Here is a 17,383-nt window from a genome sequence, read left to right on the forward strand (position 1 = left end):
TCTTTTTGAAATATTTTTTGAAATATTTTTTTTTTTGAATTGGATTGCACTATTGCCAAGACTTAAAACTCAAAATTAGTAGAATTAATATATTAAATTTAAATAACTTTTAAAATTCATTAATACTTTTTCAAGAGAGACTAACGGATTGTGGCTACGTAATAAACGCCGCCCATTCCTTTACACTCATAATAAAGATAAAAACTCATCTAATATGAAGATGAAAATTTAAACTAAAGATTTCCACTTTTTAAAAAGCTCTTGCCACTTCAATTAGATTTAAATGTTACATGTTCCTTTTTTTATTTTATATTTGTTTGTGTTTATATATTTTTTATAAAAAAAATTAATATCCACCTAATATAGTGAGGTCCATGAAATGTATTTTTTCAGAAAAATTTGCCAAAACTTAGTTATATTTCCGTCTATATATCAAACCGATAGATGATTGACATATATTTATTAATTTTAAATAATGAAATATGTATTATTCATTTAATACCAAAGCATAAAATATTTATATATACGTATTATTCTCTTATTAATTATAATGCATTACATCAAATTTAAATAAATTTTTTAATTTTTTTTTATTACACCATCATCTTTATTTGAATGTTATTAGGATAATATTTTCCATGTTTTAGATAAAAAACAAATAATGGCCCTTTTCAAGTAATGAAGATAAAAGGAAAGAGCAGTACAGACCGACACATTCATCTTTGGACATTGTAGAAGTTAATGTACATGGTCATTCCGTGTGGATCCTAAAAGTTTGTTTGGCAGGGTTGAATATGAACAAATCTATGTAACAGGATATTGTTCATTAATAATTGTGATTTTCCTTTTCTTTTTTCTTTTTCTCTTTCAATGTTTATCTTGAGGAATGAGGGCTTTTACTGGTTTCACTGTCACTGTACTATCCTCATCTTTATACCAACCCAATAATTGTAAGGCAATTCAAGGAATGTCCAAAAATTACCCTTTGATAAAAAATAAAAAAATGGACAAAAATAAATAAAATAGATTTTCCCAAATTAAAATTTTCCTTAAAACTCATAAAATTATCAAATAAAAATGGCCCTTGTTAGTCTTGTCTTAAAAATAATTAATCTTTCTTTCTAAATTGGCTGCCGGCGGTGGCACTCCTCCTTTCTTAACACAGGCGGCAACCCCTCCTCCTCTTTTTCCACTTCTTCTTCGTTATTTTCTTAATCATTGTGTTTTAGTTGTCTTTTTTTATCTTTGTACTGTGAAGTTTGGTTTTTGTCCTCCTCTTTTGAGTAGATCTGAATGTTTTTCTTATCTAACGTTGTTTGTTAGTCTGAAAATATTAGATCCAACCATGAATCTTAAGTTTCAAACTTTTTAGATAATTTGAAATTGTCAAGTTTTAATTTATAAAGGATGAACATATTTCTAAAATCTATGGTTAACTTGGGTCCAAGAGTTATGAAACTCTTGAGATTGTTGGTCAAGTATCAAAGGACAGGTTTGTTAAACGCCTCGTAGTGCAGATGTCTTTCCAACCTGCAAATGAAATTTCAAGTTTAGGAGTAATTTTTTTTTAATTAATCTTTGAATTTAAGTTTTCTTTTTTTGCTAAATAAAATAAAAATAAATAAAATAATAAAGATAAAAATACTGGTATAGTATATGAAGTACAAAAACACCTTTTGAATGGTACCTATGGCAATTTTGTTTGTAATCCAAATAGGGCTCAAAGAAAGGTGCAATATAGAAGAAGTCTTTATTTAGGTTAGAATTCAATTCAAGCCAATAAAGAAACCCAGTGAAGAAGAGCAACTAGTTTAACTTGCAACCAATCAGAATCAGCGGTTGTGGGGCCCATTCTTCGAGAGGGGAGTCTCACCCTCTACACAACACAAACTCTTCATTATGAAGCAAACAAGACTTCACTATTTGCTACCCAACAAATCTCTTCATTACTGACCACCACCCTTCAGCTTTTCCTTGTTCCTTTCTATTTCCCCTTCTCCTTTTTTTCATATATTATTAAAAATCCTTTGATAAATTATTTTTATTTTTATTTTATTCTCGGTAAAGATAAAAATAATTATTTTCTGACCTACAGTTCATTATTTGCTAATTAATAACTTTTTAACTTATTAATTAATCAATTTTTACTTTTTTCCAAGAAATAGTTTACTAATTACAATCCAATTTTCATCTTAGCCATAAATTAGATTGGAAAAAAGAATATTAAGGTGGGTTTTCAAGGATTGTGTTTATAATGATCATATCATACTTAAAATCATTGAAAGTCGTTTATATGTCACTTTGGATTGTTAAATCACTCGAGTATCAACAACTTAACGAAATATTAATGTCCAAGTGTGCAATAAAAGGCAATAAGGCAACAAGTAATAGGTAATCCAAATCTCTTTGCAACTTTAAAATATCCATAATAATTTTGATTACGATATAAGAACAATAGTTTCAACTATAGTCAATTATTATTCTTTCTTTCCTTATAAATAATTCAAATTTAACTACATAGAAGTGAAAGATGAACTAAAGTTATATTTTATTATTTAATTTATTTTACAATAGTAGTTTCAAGAAATTCATTTTATACTAGAAGAATAATATAAATTTTTTTACATATAATGTAAAATTTATATATAATTCCAATTTATAAATATTGAACTTGAATTAAAATATATTATAAAAATTAGACCTATTGGTTTGAGATTGAAATTAGTTAAACTCGGAACTTAGCTTCAGACCGAAATAAAATAATTTTAAACAAATTTTAAATACTATAGTCCTTGAACTGAAATTATAGATTTCATGAACTGCAGTGAGCTCTAATGAAAGCAAGGGATTAGGAATTTTCTTTATTGGAAAGGTGAAAAAAGAAAAAACAGAAACAGAAACAGAAAAATCTCCTAGATAAGTGGAGTGCAAGAAGATAGGGTTTTGAGTGGACATAGAGGAAAACAAAAGAAAATTAATAAAAATTAAGAAATCAACAAAAGAAAAAAAGAAGAAGAGAAAATTAGAGAAAAAAACAAATAAAATATTATCCGATGAGAGGAGTTGCACACCACCCAATACATGAGATGTCATGAGTCACTCAAAAGCTGTTCCAACAAAACCTCTCTTCACTCCATACATAACATCCTCTTACTGTTTTTATCTCCTGCTTCCAAGTATATTGTACCTGATGGCGGTCCCCTTCTTAAATTACTACTCTTAAGATTACTGCTTTTTCCCCAATCAGAAACGCGTCGTTTTTGACGCTCCAGATTGTTTTACTCCACGGATCCATGAGATGGTTTTGATTCCCTACCTCAAGGCTACCTGTACTTTCTTGACTTTGTTACCGTTGGATTTTATCTTTGTACTCTTTTGGCGTATTCTACTTTCTCTAGGTTTTGTTACGGTAGGTATTATGGTACAACTCCTCATTTTTCTTAATTAATTATAAGGTGTTTATCATACTATTTACAAAGTGCATTACTGGTCAATTATATTTCTATTTATTATATTATATGGTAATTATATACTTCAAAATAAATAAGATTTTAGTATTAATATTTTTTTATTTGTAAACAAAAAATTATTATCAAGCTGTTTTCAACCGTCTTAATAGCTAAAATATTTATTACAAATTTATAAATTTAAAATTTTAATATGTCAAAAGAGAAATAAATTTTTATTAGATAAAAATTAAAATTTTATAAATTTTTTAAATATTATTGTACTTAAATTAAATTATGTAGAATCTTATTTATTGAAATATAAAACATATAGTATAAAATATAAAAGATCAATAAAGTATATATTTTCTAAGATTGATTTATATATATATATATATATATATATATATGTATATATATATTATATTTTTTTTATCTAAAATGACATTTTAACTCGTTAATAATATAAATTATAAAAATAATTATTATCGTCCGGATTTAATTCATGTTAATCTTTTTAATATCATAAAGAGATATTATCTAAACGTTATATAAAAGAAACTCATAAATAACTTATTAAAATCTAAAAAAAATTAACTAGATCTAACATTAAATTTATTTAAAATGTGAAATATCTATTAAGATTAAATACTTATAGTTTATTATGTATTCCTGCTCCAAACCAAAGGAAATTAAACATGTTTTAATTATTAATTAGTATGTTAACTTAATAAAAGTACAATTATTTTACAAATGAATGAAAAAATTGAAAAGCATATTAATTCCAATAAGTTGTGCAAAACCAGAGATAGTTTTAATTAAAAAGTAATATGTTAATATTACTATTATGAGAAATTTCGAGTTTAATATTTTCATATTTATTAATATTAATAGAAACATACGGCCTCGATAATAAAAATAAAAAATGACTATTGGGTGAAGAAAAGGAGATTAAAAGAAGAAAAAAAAAAAAAATACTTCCCCCCACTTTACAACGTTAAAATGGCAAAACAACAAAAGTGAAACATTCGAGCAAAACTGGAAGTGATTCCGATTCCGACATTGATGCGTCGAAAATACGAGCTAAACGTTATCTACTTTTCCCTTTCAATTATGCATCAGATTCCCACTGCACTTAACCTACAACCTAAATCACTCACCGTTCATCAAACCTGGAACCCCCCTACCTCGTTGAAATGAAAAAACAATCCAACAGTCGTTATCACATACATGACCTGATATAATAATGCTCAACCGCACACTATTCTTTCCCTTTCTCTATCCTTATAATATTCCTTCATTTTATTCCTCCCTATCCACGTATCCAATATCACGCCACACAACTCTTCAACAAATCACCATTTGATCAAAACTGAATAAGAAAATTAAGAGATATGATATAAATTCTTACAATACTCCAGAAATTTATCTTGATATGCACTTTTATCCATACAGTTTCAAAACTAACACTTTGATCCTTATGATGTACCAGTCTAAAATGATCTAAGCTAGTGAGGTTGGCTCATGTTTGACTCCTTGAAAGAGCTCATATATGGACTCTGTTTGTTATGTAAATAGACACTGTTTGGATTGAAAACTCGTAAATAATTCGAAATATATATTAACTTAATGAATATTATTAGGATAATCTTATCAAATTTAATTTATTTATGTTTTATAAGTTATTATATATACAAAAAGATAATTAATATATTTATCAGAAAAGTAATTATTACATAATATTTAATTTTTAACTACTATATTAAATTTGTAATTAAGTCATTTGAGATATTGATAAATGAAATTTACAAAAGAATCTAATATTAATTAAAGGTTGAATCAATATAAAAGTACAAATTAAAAATAAGAATTTTGATGTTCAACTCAATTCAGTTCACTTTATATTATGATTATAACTTCTGAAATTTATCAGGAAATGTGACAAAAAATAGGACATAAAATGTGCAATGGATTTGAGCACTTTTTGAGATTATAATAAATTGTTAACTCGAAATAAGGATGAATATTGGTTAAATTATTATTTTTTATTTTGCATATGTTAGTAATATATGGAGAATAACTCATTTAATTAAACAGGTGACATTTTAAATTCAATTATGAATTTGAATCATTTTAGAATAAAAGAATATTTGCACCTTACTTTTTTTTCTGCTTTAATCTTATTTTCTTATAAACAAAATTACGAGGACATATTTTTATTTTATAGATTGATACTTTATAGTATTTATTACACATTTAGTATATGTTATTGTATTATTAAATACTTTTAATTAAAATAAATGTTAATTATGTACTAATAAACCGACAATGATTAAAAAAAACCAACAATGGAATTATGGCTTTTTAATAAAAATTCAAACTTCATCCTAATATGATCAACAAAATGTAGGAACTAAATATTCATAAGTAAATATTGTATGATCCATCATATTTTTAGTGATAATTTAAAGATTTATAAACCAATCTGATTTTTTCTGGTAATATGAAACTTAACAATTAAAGTGTAATTAAACTATAGCGGAGAAGTAGTAATTTCAAGAAAGCAAGAACAAATTGGTCCAATTTGATGATTTTGACCTATACATTCATATATTATAAGTTAAAAAAATTAATTTATAGAGAATTTAAAATTAACTGACCATTATAGAATGTTAATTTTATGCTATTAAACTAAAGAATAGTAAGTAGAATAACCATGTCTATTGGTAACAAACTGGCCTTGGATATTTGGACGAAAAATTTGATAAAAATGTAATCTGTATACCCACGATTGAAGTACAAAATGTTAATAAATTTTGAGGATTAAAATGCTACTTTTAGAACAGAAGGGATTGAGACGTATAGTAAGACAAACTTCAGGAATATTTTAATAATTAATCTAAGAAGTTAAAACGGTCCAGATGCAACTTCATGAAATAGAGTAAACCGCACGATATAACACCCTCACATTCCCCAAAAATTGCTATAATCTTCAAATATAAATAAAGCACGCGAACCACACCGAAGAGCTTCGTTCTCTCTCTCTCACTATCTGAAAACTCTCTCACCTAAGCTGTACGGTCATCGGGGAAACTTCTCTTAGGGTTCAGGCGAGGAGGAGGAGGAGGAGAAGCATGGGGTCAACTTTGTTATCGGATCTAGGAACGGAGGTTCTAGTGCCGGTATGCGCGATTGTCGGCATCATATTCTCATTAGTCCAGTGGTACTTAGTGTCGCGCGTGAAACTCACGTCTGAACGCCACGCGCCAGGTTCGTCGCCCAGTAGCGGTGGTGGTAACAAGAACGGTTATAATGATTATCTTATTGAAGAAGAGGAAGGTCTGAATGACCAAAGTGTCGTCGCTAAATGCGCTGAAATTCAAAGTGCAATATCTGAAGGTATAATAATAACAACAATAGTATTAACAACAAGTTTTAGTTTTTCTTAGATCTTTCAGTTTTTGTTTTAGATCTGTTTATAGTTTTGTGTTATTATTGTGTAACTGAGTGTAATTCAGCTTTACTATCTGTTTGGTTATTGTTTCTTTGCAGTAAAAATTAGTTTTAATTGCTATAACATTTTTGAGATTCAAAAGTTCAATTTACGTTGCGTTTTAGGTTTGTATTTTGAACTGCTTATAGTTGAAGCACCGCAGCGCTCCTTAGTATTATATTGCACTGTTTAGATCTTCTTTTTCTTTTTTGTTTTGGAAATGGATTATTTTAAAAAATAGAAAAAAGTTACTGCTGTTTTAATCGTGGAACATATGGATCTATTATATTGGGACTGTTTATAGAAAGATATTGATGATATGTTATTATAATACAGCTATATTTGGTGTGGTTATTATTATTATTTGTCTTATGTGTATTAGGATATGTGGCTGTTCCTTGAGTGTTAGTATGTTACTGTCTCTATGTTATGAGTTCCACGTGCGCTGCACGTGGGTGTTGTTTGCTTGGTGAGGAATCTTTTGAGCAGATTGACTGTTGAATAAAGAAAAATATCAAATGTAAAGTAAGGTTCTTTATGGGGATAAAATATATTATATTCTATTCTCTTGGATTTTCGTGCATTTTCCGGCAGTAATGTTGGGTGATTCTTTCTGCTTCCGGTCCTATCTTATAGTCATTACTGTAGTTAATTGTTTTGTCTTATTCAATTTATTTTTGTTGGAAGTATTGTAATTAGTAGTTCAATGAATTTTTACTGCTATATGTAATGAGGATTAAATGTTAATTTGTTTAGGCAACAAAGTTGGGGCTGTCTTTTTCTACGAAGAGGGGGAAATAATAAGCGTACCAAATCTGTCTGTGATTAATATTATTCTGCAATGCTAGCTGGATTTAGATGGTATCATCTTATCATGCACATTGCATACGCTGCATAGTGACAAAATTGGTTATCTTCTATGTACATGATAAAGTTTGAATTAATCAAGTATACTGTTATTGCTATTATTATTACCAGTTCTTTTAGATCTATATCATTATGATCATTATTACTATTGTTGCGGCATTATAATTATGGCTAGCAATTGCTTTTTTATGCCGTGTGAATGAGGTATGTGGCTTGTGTTATTCTGACCAATGATGTACTTAGTCTTTTGTTGGTAAGGTAGTATCGCTTGCAAAGATATCAAAAAGAGTGATGTAACATGAACCTTTATCTAGGTTTATATAGAAATCATTTTTATTATTTCAAAATTTCAGCCAACTTCAATTTTGTTACTAGAGATGTTTTCATTCTTTTTCTCTTCCTGTTACTTGCCCTACCATATATGATATCGGCTCCAATTTTCTGTTGCTAAATGCCTTGTCCCCTCTACCGTTCTTGTAATGATCTCTTCTTTCTTTCTTTCCTTCTGCCTTTTAAAATTATTGTTGTTTAGATTATAGTCTTTGTCTATATAAATTTGTGGTTTATGGCTTTAATAGGTGCCACATCTTTTCTGTTCACGGAATATCAGTATGTTGGTATTTTCATGGTTGCTTTTGCAATCTTGATATTCCTTTTCTTGGGTTCTGTTGAGGGCTTTAGCACAAAGAGCCGACCATGTACTTTTGATTCACAGAAGACTTGCAAACCAGCACTTGCTACTGCAATATTCAGTACTGTCTCATTTTTACTTGGTGCCGTCACTTCAGTCCTCTCTGGTTTCCTGGGGATGAAGATTGCTACCTATGCCAATGCAAGAACTACCTTGGAAGCAAGAAAGGGAGTTGGAAAGGCTTTTATTACTGCATTTAGGTCTGGTGCAGTAATGGGTTTTCTGCTTGCTGCAAATGGTCTATTGTTTCTTTATATTGCTATAAATCTCTTCAAGCTGTACTATGGGGATGACTGGGAAGGTCTCTTTGAATCAATTACTGGCTATGGTCTTGGGGGATCTTCTATGGCTCTCTTTGGGAGGGTTGGTGGTGGTATCTACACCAAAGCTGCCGATGTTGGTGCTGATCTTGTGGGAAAGGTTGAAAGAAACATTCCAGAAGATGATCCAAGAAACCCAGCTGTAAGCATTGCTGCTCTATATGAAAATTAAATTGATACTTATTTGGGTTTCACTGACATTGTTCAATTATAACCCTTCACAGGTCATTGCTGACAATGTTGGGGACAATGTTGGAGACATTGCTGGTATGGGATCTGATCTTTTTGGCTCTTATGCTGAATCATCTTGTGCTGCCCTTGTCGTTGCTTCCATCTCCTCTTTTGGAATCAACCATGAGTTCACTGCCATGCTATATCCTCTGCTTATTAGTTCTGTGGGTATCCTGGTTTGTTTGATTACTACCCTCTTTGCCACTGATTTCTTCGAAATCAAGGCTGTGAAGGAAATTGAACCGGCACTAAAGAAGCAGCTTGTTATCTCCACTATTCTTATGACCGTGGGCATTGCAATTGTAACTTGGATTGGCTTGCCTTCATCTTTCACAATTTTCAATTTTGGTACTCAGAAGGTTGTTAAGAACTGGTAAGTGTAAATGATTCTCTTTCAGTGGTTATTAAGCATGTTATGGATAAAGCCTTTGTAGGAGCGTGGTTGGTGTATCACTGGGTCGGTGGGGGAACCCGTAGGAAGGGGGGACGACCCGCCGAATTCACATCAGAAATTGCCAACATGAACACAAACGAAATCGTGAATTGCGTATAGAAAGAAAACGAACCACTTCTATTCTCGGAGCTGTGTTTATTCCCTTCCATTTAGATTAGATATTTAGATGTAGTTAATCCTCTTGTTTCTATGGTATGGTGGACTATCGGGCATAGTTAGATATTTATTAGTATTATTTTTGAATTTATTTGCCAGTCAGTCCATTGCTAATCCCAGGCGAACGAATAGCTTTCTTTCATAGGCAGGAATTGCTGGCCATTCACCTTCAATTTCATTTCTTTTTTGAAGGGAAGGCCTAGCCCTCATAGGTTTTAATATGAAATAGCATATGGATTTAGTCAGTCTTGGACTGCGCTTTTTGGCTGTATTGTGGTAGAATTTCCTATTGATTTAAAAATGAAGAGGTTTGTGGACAAAGCTTTTTTTTTTGGTACTACATGGTGAAAACGGTAGGCACTTGTGCTCGCATACATGCAGCGATTTTGCTACTATCATGGGTTTGTAGGGGTAAAATGTTTTTGAATTTGATCTGAAAGTTTTAACCTAGCGTTTTTACCCAAATGCCAAGTTAATTGAATTTGAAAGAGTTGTAGTGTGGTTTTCTATATTACAGGCTGCATGCTTCCTTAATGACCTGGTACAAGTAATATCACGATTCATTTGCAGGCAATTGTTCTTGTGTGTGTCTGTTGGTCTTTGGGCTGGACTTATTATTGGATTTGTTACCGAGTACTACACCAGCAATGCTTATAGGTACTGATAATGTTATTTGAATTGGTTTCTTATGAACACATTCTATTTGGATGCTAAATTTGTTTATTATGTGTACAGCCCTGTGCAAGATGTTGCCGACTCCTGCAGGACTGGAGCTGCCACTAATGTCATCTTTGGTCTTGCCTTGGGATACAAATCTGTCATTATTCCAATTTTTGCCATTGCAGCTAGCATTTTTGTTAGTTTTAGTTTTGCGGCTATGTATGGCATTGCTGTGGCTGCTCTTGGAATGTTAAGCACAATTGCCACTGGATTGGCTATTGATGCTTATGGCCCCATTAGTGACAATGCTGGAGGCATTGCTGAGATGGCTGGCATGAGTCACCGCATTCGAGAAAGGACTGATGCTCTTGATGCAGCTGGCAACACTACTGCTGCCATTGGAAAGGTATGATATGCCCTTTCTAGATTACACATGCCATTATTATTTCATGTTGTGATTATTCCTTTCTCTGGCTCCATAAACCTTCTTTGTAGCTATACATGCTTTTGAACTTACAAAACAGTTGAACTAAAAGAGACACATGATATCATATGTTTAAGTAAGACCATTAGTAGATCATGCAGCCCAAGATGTCTTCAAGTAAATCATATGCTAGGCTAAAATGTGGGCGTTTTTCTTATGCTTGTGGTTTCTTTCTTTTATGGCTTCTTCTCATTTCTTTTGCGTTTTCCAGGGATTTGCCATTGGGTCTGCTGCTTTGGTGTCTTTGGCTTTATTTGGTGCTTTTGTGAGCCGTGCAGCAATTTCAACTGTTGACGTTTTGACCCCAAAGGTCTTCATTGGTCTGATAGTGGGTGCCATGCTTCCTTACTGGTTTTCTGCAATGACAATGAAGAGTGTGGGAAGTGCAGCTCTGAAGATGGTTGAGGAGGTTCGCAGGCAGTTCAACACTATTCCTGGTCTTATGGAGGGTCATGCCAAGCCTGATTACGCTACCTGTGTCAAGATCTCTACTGATGCATCTATCAAAGAGATGATTCCACCAGGTGCTCTGGTCATGCTCACACCCCTCATTGTTGGAACCTTCTTTGGTGTTGAGACTCTTTCTGGCGTGCTGGCTGGTTCCCTTGTCTCTGGCGTTCAGGTGATGGAATGATGGTACAACTTTGAATTGGTAGTTGACCAAAGATTATTGGATCCGGTTGGACCTGACTGTTTGTTACTTGTCACACTTGGTTTTAACAGATAGCAATTTCTGCATCCAACACTGGTGGTGCATGGGATAATGCGAAGAAGTACATTGAGGTACAGTAGATTTCACCTACTGTTATATTGTTATTATTGTGCAGATACAAATTTGTCTTGAGTAAATATCTGGGTGTTATGTACAGGCTGGTGCATCAGAGCATGCTAGGTCACTAGGCCCCAAAGGTTCTGAGCCACACAAAGCAGCTGTAATTGGAGACACCATTGGTGATCCACTTAAGGACACCTCAGGTCCATCGCTCAACATCCTTATCAAGCTCATGGCAGTTGAATCTCTTGTTTTCGCACCCTTTTTCGCCACTCACGGTGGGCTGCTTTTCAAGATATTCTGAAGGGAAGGCGGGTAATGGGAAAGGCATAGGGGAAAGAAGGGTCATTATATAACGGTTGCCTTGTCTTGTAGAATCACATCCATCCTCAATTCTATTTCTGCATTTATCTTTTCTCCCATTTATATGGGATTTTTAAGTTAGTTTCCGTAGTTTAGCCAAATACTATTTTTGATGGGCTGATGATGATGATAATGAAAGACCGGTTACGTGGAGTGGGCGAGACATGGTCTTGGCAGCAAATTGTCATTAGTGTTTTTAAGGAGAGTCTGAGAATTTACCTTTACTCTTGTTTTGGAACACCCCAAGTTTTAAAATTTTGTATTGTTACCCTTTTTCTCTCACAGCTAAGTTGGCATTTTGGACATGATCGATTGAGTTGGTTTGCTTTTAGAGTTCCATGCCTAATTGAATTTCTCAATTATATGATTAATTGTCCGTTTTATAATTGCAAATTTTGTACGAAAGCTTCAATTGTAAGAATCTACCACTCACATGGGCTTGTGATGATACAACGCCATTTTAATTCTATGTTGCAGCTTTTGCTGACAAAAAAGAAATTGAAGATTCAAATAAAAGCATTCTCGATGTTCTTTCAGCCATAAGCGGACCTACATTAACCTAATACAAGTACAGTAACAGTAAAGATGAAGATAACTGTACACAAGTACAATAGAGATCAAGATACTGAAGAGTAGAATCAAAATGGCGAAAGGTTAAATGGAAAAAAAAAAAATAAAAAAAATAAAAGAACTACTTTGAGCTAATTTACTTATTAGAAATAATTCCATGACTTTGACCAAAGTTATTAATAATCTATCCTACTAGCATATGTGGCAATCTCTCTCCCCATTCCACCACCACTCTGCAGTCAAACTCCAAATCTTCCTCTTCCCTTTCCCCTTCTCTCTCAACAGCAACAGCAACAGCAGCTTCTCTCTCAACAGCAGCTTCTCTCTCAACAGCAGCAGCAATAATGCTTCAATTCACTTCAACAAAACCCCCAAATTCCCTTTTCCACTCCCTGAATTCTCCACAATTTCTCCCCAATTCCCTCTGCTCCATTTCCCTCCCTCTCCATCTTCCTCTTTTCTACACCAACTCCTCTCATCACCCTCACCCTCACCCTCTCTCTCTCCGCATCCGCGCAATCGACGCAGCCCAACCCTACGACTACGAAGCCCAACTCAAATCCCAACACCTTAAATCCCAATCTCTCAAAATTGCATTCATCGGTTTCGGCAACTTTGGTCAATTCCTCGCTAAAACCCTCTCCCGCCAGGGTCACACTCTCTTAGCTTACTCTCGTACCAATTACACCGACATTGCCAAACAACTCAACACCAGATTCTACAATAATCCACACGACCTCTGCGAGAATCACCCTGATGTTCTAATTTTATGTACTTCGATTCTGTCAACTGAAAAAGTTCTAAAGTCTTTTCCTTTTCAAAGATTAAAACGTAATACCCTTTTTGTTGATGTTTTGTCTGTCAAAGAATTTGCTAAGAATGTATTGTTGAAGTATTTGCCTGTTGAGTTTGATATTTTGTGTACCCATCCAATGTTTGGTCCTGAAAGTGGTAAGCTTTCTTGGGCTGGTTTGCCTTTTGTGTTTGATAAAGTTAGAATTGGTAATAATGATGATAGAATTAGTAGGTGTGACAAATTTCTTGACATTTTCGCTAGAGAAGGATGTAGAATGGTGGAAATGAGTTGTGTTGAGCACGATAAGTATGCCGCCGGGTCGCAATTTGTGACTCATACTATGGGGAGAGTGTTGGAGAAGTTTGGATTGGAGTCGTCGCCCATTAATACTAAAGGGTACGAGACTTTGTTGGATTTGGTTGAGAATACGGTTGGCGATAGTTTTGAATTGTATTATGGCTTGTTTATGTATAATAAGAATGCTATGGAGCAATTAGAGAGGTTGGATATGGCATTTGAGGCTATTAAAAAAGAATTGTTTGGAAAATTGCATCAAGTTTATAGGAGACAGTTGTTTGGCACCTCAGAGGGATTGCAGGATCGGCCTAAGATTCAGAAGTTGCTCCGTAATGGTGCTCCATCTGTTGAACCTCCTGCGGATGTTTTGGAACAAGAAAGAGGGATATCTTGAAGATAGAGAAACTGTTACTGTGGTATGAGCATTTTTCTTTAATTGTTTTTGATGAATCAGTTTTAGGAATTTATTGATTCAATTGGATTCTAGTTTTCTGTTTTGTGAATTTAATTGTAGAAACCCAAACTTTTAGTGATTATACAGTGGCGATTATTAAGATATTTAATTTATTGATAAGTTTTAATACCTTGTTAACAGTTTTTGTTTGTTTAGTTTGTGAATTTTGAGTATGTAATTAATGGATACTCTTAACTGCTTCAGAATGTAGATGCTGTAAGCTAAATACGTTGCATGGTTGTGGGGATGATGATACATAAAGGTTCAAAATCCTTGAAAAAGATAATATCCATTAGCAAATGTAGAGAGGCATGAAAGCCAAGAGACTGTTAGACTGGTAGTATATGTCAGGATTTTATTATAAGTAGATTTTTATTTTCTTGTGGGGTGAGAGTATAGCTTCACATGAAGTGATCTGCGTCTTTGCTGGTAGTATTCCCAGTGTACATCAGCTAAATCTTTCACTTTCTTGCATATTCTTGGTCCTTTTGTTTCCTCCTTGACCAGTCCTTCTGGTCCAATCTCTTCATAGGTTCTGGTGTATAGAAGACAGCCATAGAATCCTATCCTCTGAGGTAATCAGAACTCTATGCACTAGGCTTTTGAACATTCCATTTGTCATTATCTGCCAATCATATAGGAAAGGAATGATCTGATTGGACATGTATCATGATATAAATGAATTTTGTGTCATGAAGCTACATATTAGCATTTAAGCCAGCTGTTAGTGATGCTTCAAAATGCCATATAGGCAACTATGCCTCTCAGGCAATAACATTTCTGACCGGGGGCCAGTATTTTGCATGTCCCAATATATGGACGTGTCTTTCATATTACATAACCTACAGCTGCAACCATATCTCCATTTGATCACCCATTGGGATTAGGAAAATCTGAAACTGTGGGTACTGTGATCCAATTTTTGTCTTCATCACGCAAGATAACGATGTATCCTGGGTTTTCAATCCAAGAACCAGATTAGGTCTCTAACTACTTGAGTACTAACTGAACCTTTTCTCGAGCTGCTTGTTCATTAAACTGATTCAGGAAGTAATCTTCCTCTAAATTTAGTGATTCTGCCATGGATCTTGAAACAAGCTTTGTTAAGGTTTTCATTTTTGTAGTGTAATCTTCAGCATAATTGTGATCAAATCATGTGCTTGTTGAAATTACAAAGTGATATTGAATACAAAATAATTTATAGGACACAAAATTTGGAAAATAAGGTTAAACTTAGTTGAAACCATTTAAAACTCCTTGAAAAGGAAAAGGAAAAGGAAAATTTCCACAGGATATGTATTCTTTTAAACTTCTCAAGTCCAGTATGCTCTAACGAACTCACTTCTTATGTCCAGTATCCTCTAATGAACTCACTTTACTATTCTTACCGTCACACACTCAGAAACAGATACAGTTGTCTCACAATTGCTGATGGTGATGGTGATGGTCTGATTATATCTGTGAAGCGTGTGTTGAGATATAATGTTTTTAAGGACTTTTCTGATGTTCTACATAAAATTTTAAAATGTTCTGAAATGTTGCTCCAAGTGCTTACACATCTATTATCAGCAGTAATCACTCAGAAGAGCAACTAGCATTCACGTGTGATTACTATTAAGTACTTGAGAATAGTGTCTGAACATTTTCAAGTCTCTTCCTTCTATTATCAGACTACAGGCAGGGCAGGGCGAAGCATCTGAAAGATTTTGTTTTTATTTGCTTGATGTTTTATCTGTTAAAGAATTTGCTAAGAATATGGCTGGTGATAGTTTTAAATTTTTTTACGACTTGTATATGATAAAAATACTTTGTGGCAATTAGAGAGGTTGGATACGGCATTTGAGGCTATTAATAAGAGTTATTTGGAAATTGCATTAAGTTTATAGGACTCAGTTGTTTAGGACCTCAGAGGGATTAGAAGATCGACCCTAAGATTTAGAAGTTGCTTCATAGTGGACTCTGAAACCAGCTCTGTTATCGTTTTCATCTTTCTAGTGTAGTCTCTAAGACTTCTCTGCATGATTGTAAATAAATGAAGTATTTACCAAAATCTACATAAGTGATACTTGAATGCGAATTCTTTTATATAACACGAACAAATTGATTCAGGACTCTTTTTGTTGTTGTATAGAGAATTTTACAATGTTGTTAGCATCAGCAGTAATCACTCAGAAGAGCAACCAGCGTTCATGTGTTACAAGTGTTGAGTTCTTGACAATAGATATCTGAACATGTAGAAGTCTCTTTCTTCTACTACCAGAGTATGGAAGGGCGGGGAAAATCGCCTGAAGGATTTTTGATGTTCTGGCGAAAGCTTCTGCTTCCTCTGATCTTCTGGGTATACATTATGAAATAGACGATCAGCTCCATACCCTTCAAACTCTTCCACTCCTTTAGCGTACCTTTTTCTCTTCTGCCATAGCTGCTGTTCAAAGAATTCCATAGTCGCTTGTGGAATATTATCTAGAAGTGTTTCTGGAATCCCATGACCCATTGCCTGAAACCCAGGGAATCCATAAGAACGCTGAAAGAAGTATACCTCTCCATGATGGAGCATATTTTTAACTGATTTACAACTGTAGTAAAAGTGGTCAGAGTTTATACCTGAGAGCAACCCCAAGAACAAAGAGCTGATATAAGTTTCTGCAGTTCATCTTGCTCAGTGGATGATTCAGAAGAAGAGAGGAGGCTGATGTCAATGATAGGAATCAGAGAAGCTGTAACAGAAACATCTTCATCTATGGTATCATCTCAACGTACATAAGGTGGTTGTGGTTCTTCACCATGGAGGACTATCTCCTGGACGCGTTCTGATAGCAGAACTTCAGCAGGAATTCCAGCCATGTTTTTATTTTCAAATATAATGCCATTTGTGATATAATCTACTCTCTTTCCTAAATATAAAATTATAATTGCTGAACCACATAAATTAGCATAATATTTGCTTTTATATTTCTGTTTTTACTGCCTAAAAACAGACATTGCTTGCGTACTGCTGACAATCCCCCTTGAATCTAAATTGTTGCGTACTGTTTAAAATGGAGAGGAAAAGTTTAATTTTAAATAGGGATTACATATGTGACTGTTTGTAACATGTTTCAAATAGTTTTTTGTTTAGCAGGTTGTTAATCTCTTAATCTGATGATCAAAATTAAAAATAAATAATCAATTCCAATAGGTATTAAATGTCCTGACCAATCAAATAGAAAGATATAGATATACATAACATAGACATGATTTGTTAAGCACACTTGGAATGACATATTATTAGCATTATTCTTCTAATATTTGTTAATTAGGAATTAAATATGATTTTGAAGCTTCCATTC

At 33.2% G+C, this 17,383-nt stretch overlaps 2 protein-coding genes and 1 pseudogene across 3 annotated transcripts; 2 read left to right on the top strand and 1 right to left on the bottom strand.

Moving 5' to 3' along the window:
* Positions 1–6,467: 6,467 nt before the first annotated feature.
* LOC8282702 (pyrophosphate-energized vacuolar membrane proton pump) lies at positions 6,468–12,242 on the top strand. The gene is made up of 8 exons (XM_048377807.1): positions 6,468–6,845; positions 8,385–8,959; positions 9,042–9,421; positions 10,229–10,315; positions 10,394–10,724; positions 11,014–11,424; positions 11,526–11,585; positions 11,672–12,242. The coding sequence occupies exons 1-8, from the start codon at positions 6,581–6,583 to the stop codon at positions 11,876–11,878; spliced, it is 2,316 nt and encodes a 771-aa protein (XP_048233764.1). The 5' UTR covers positions 6,468–6,580; the 3' UTR covers positions 11,879–12,242.
* A 149-nt stretch (positions 12,243–12,391) lies between these two features.
* On the top strand, positions 12,392–16,977 carry LOC107261139 (arogenate dehydrogenase 2, chloroplastic-like). Of its 2 annotated transcripts, none has more exons than XM_015718274.3 (2): positions 12,392–14,016; positions 16,704–16,977. In XM_015718274.3, exon 1 carries the CDS (start codon positions 12,852–12,854, stop codon positions 13,992–13,994), a length of 1,143 nt encoding a protein of 380 aa, XP_015573760.3. In that variant the 5' UTR covers positions 12,392–12,851; the 3' UTR covers positions 13,995–14,016; positions 16,704–16,977. The 2 variants fall into 2 exon arrangements, with proteins under 2 accessions (XP_015573760.3, XP_048233765.1); XM_048377808.1 differs by lacking the exon at positions 16,704–16,977 and adding an exon at positions 16,186–16,695.
* LOC8282704 lies at positions 16,118–16,898 on the bottom strand (annotated as a pseudogene).
* Positions 16,978–17,383: the final 406 nt, after the last annotated feature.

The sequence above is a fragment of the Ricinus communis genome, chromosome 8, assembly GCF_019578655.1.
Source record: "Ricinus communis isolate WT05 ecotype wild-type chromosome 8, ASM1957865v1, whole genome shotgun sequence".
In the NCBI taxonomy this organism is placed as follows: Eukaryota; Viridiplantae; Streptophyta; class Magnoliopsida; order Malpighiales; family Euphorbiaceae; genus Ricinus; species Ricinus communis.